This window comes from Lactuca serriola, chromosome 6, assembly GCF_051521515.1.
Source record: "Lactuca serriola cultivar US96UC23 chromosome 6, Lser_US96UC23_V15, whole genome shotgun sequence".
In the NCBI taxonomy this organism is placed as follows: Eukaryota; Viridiplantae; Streptophyta; class Magnoliopsida; order Asterales; family Asteraceae; genus Lactuca; species Lactuca serriola.
The window spans coordinates 70580001-70582215 of record NC_136413.1 but is presented as its reverse complement, the minus strand read 5'-3'; the positions used below and the strand labels follow the sequence as shown (position 1 = coordinate 70582215).

General features: G+C 38.3%; 1 protein-coding gene across 1 annotated transcript in view; it reads right to left on the bottom strand.

The window, feature by feature from the left end:
• Nucleotides 1-1797: 1797 nt before the first annotated feature.
• LOC145059871 (uncharacterized) overlaps nucleotides 1798-2215 on the bottom strand; it is a 620-nt gene continuing 202 nt past the window's right edge. The window contains exons 1-2 of the mRNA XM_079007640.1: nucleotides 2034-2215; nucleotides 1798-1815 (exon numbers count right to left, since the gene is read on the bottom strand). The exon at nucleotides 2034-2215 is cut by the window's right edge and continues 202 nt beyond it. Of these exons, the coding sequence (XP_078863766.1) occupies nucleotides 1798-1815; nucleotides 2034-2215 (200 nt within the window). The remainder of the gene's footprint in view (nucleotides 1816-2033) is intronic.

Here is a 2215-nt window from a genome sequence, read left to right as displayed (position 1 = left end):
TGTTGTTCACTCCATGGGATCCTGAGAATGCTAATTGTCTTCTTTGTATCCTTAAATGTTTTTTCTTGGCTTCTGGGCTTAAAATCAATTTACTTAAAAGTAAATTGATTGGTGTGGGAATTTCCTATTCCCATGTTCTTGTGGTGGCTAACAGGATTGGTTGTGCTGCTTCCATGTTTCCTTTTTTTCATCTTGGTATCCCGGTGGGTCAGAATACCTCGCGAAAGTCCTCTTAGGTTTCTTTGATTGATAGATTTTGTTCTAAGTTATCTACTTGGAAGGCTAAATGTATTTCGTTTGGTGGTCGCCTTACGTTGGTAAAGTCTGTCTTGGGTTCGTTAGGGAGTTACTGGATGTCTGTTTTCCTTGCTCCTCTTTTGGTTTTCAAGGAGCTTGAAGGAATGACGACGAGATTTTTTGGGGGTGCTGACAGGGATAATCAACGTATGCATTGGGTTAGATGGGATAGAGTCTTAGCCTCCAGGGATGAAGGTGGTTTAGGGATTGGCAGCCTTTTCTCGTTCAATAGGGCTATGGTTTTTCGGTGGTGGTGGAGGTTTTTTCATTGCCCTAACCTTCTATGGGTTAGAGTGATAACATCTATTTATGGTTTGGATGGTGCTTGTAGGAATCTGAGATATCCTAATTCTGGTCAAAGTCCTTGGGGTGGGGTTATTCGTATGCTCTTCCACTTACGCCAGAAGGATATTGACCTTCAATCTCTTTGTCCTATAAGAGTTGGAGATGGTACTCGCACTTCTTTTTGGCATGATGTTTGGAGGGATGATATGCCTCTTTCTGCTTCTTTCCCTAGAATTTATGCGCTAGATTTTCATAAACATGTTTCTATAGCAGACAGGTTGTTCATGGGTTTGGGGGTTAATACTCTTAGATGGGGCCCTAGAGGTGGAGTGGAACAGGAGCAATGGAATAACTTTATTTGTCTTTTGCAGGATTTCCAACTCAGACCGATCCCAGATAGATTGGATTGGGTTAATGATGTGTCAGATACTTTTTCCGTTTCCTCGACTAGAAAATTATTGGATGGTTTTACGCTTAGCAATGGAGGTATTCCTACTCATTGGAATAATTGGGTTCCACTTAAGATTAATATTCTTATCTGGAGGATTAGTTTATCTAGTATCCTAACTAGAGAGCGTCTTTCTTATATGGGTATTATGGTGGATTCCATACTTTGTCCTGTCTGCTCGTCTACAGTGGAGATTGTGGAACATCTTTTTGCTAATTGCTCGGAGTTGATTGCTCTTTGATCCCGTATTGCGATCTGGTGGGGTGTTAATTGTCCTTCTCAGTTAACTGTCGTTTCTCTTTTCAATTGGGCTGATTCTACTACATGGAAAATTGGTCTGTGTAAGGCTTTCGATGCAGTTATATTGACTACTTTTTGGTGCATTTGGAATTTCAGGAACGGTGTGATTTTCAGAGAGAAAACGCCTAAAAAATCTTTGATTTTTGATGATGTTGTTCATAAATCTTATGTTTGGATTTCTAGTAGGTGTAGTAAAGCCAAGATTAGTTGGTCCTCTTGGTTTCATAATCCTTTTAATGCTACTAAGTTGATGTAATTCTTTTTCTAGCGTCTTGCTAGCTAATAATATTCCGCCGTTAAAAAAAAACAATTCTAGACTAGATTCTAATGACAAGAAATTGTTTAATGTTGGGATTCTTACAACATATGCTTAGGAGGTTTCAGAACAATATCATTTTCAATGATATCCGGAATGATTTAATCTCGATTGTTATTATTGTTTTTTTTTAGAACGAAGGGAGATTTTATTAAAAACGAGCAAGAAGCTAGAAAAAGAAAACAAAAATTACATCAAAATAAAAGCTAGAACCAGATTATGAAGCCAAGAGGTCCATTTGATCCAATATTTGCTAGACCTATTAGAAATCCAAAAAAATGTCCTCTCTACAATAGCATCAAAGAGATCGGTTTTCCTAGGAATAGTTGGGCCAAAAACAAAATTATTTCTAAAATTCCAAAGACACCAAAAAGTAGAGATAATCACCGCGTCAAAAGCTTTTCTTTGGCCAACCCTCAAACTTGTAGAATCAGCCCACCTCATGATATCATCATTAGCAAACTTATCCGGAAGACGAACATCCCACCAAATAACAATACGACTCCAAATCTCTAATAATTCTCTACATCCAACAAAAAGGTGATCAATGGTCTCCACTGCAGCACTAC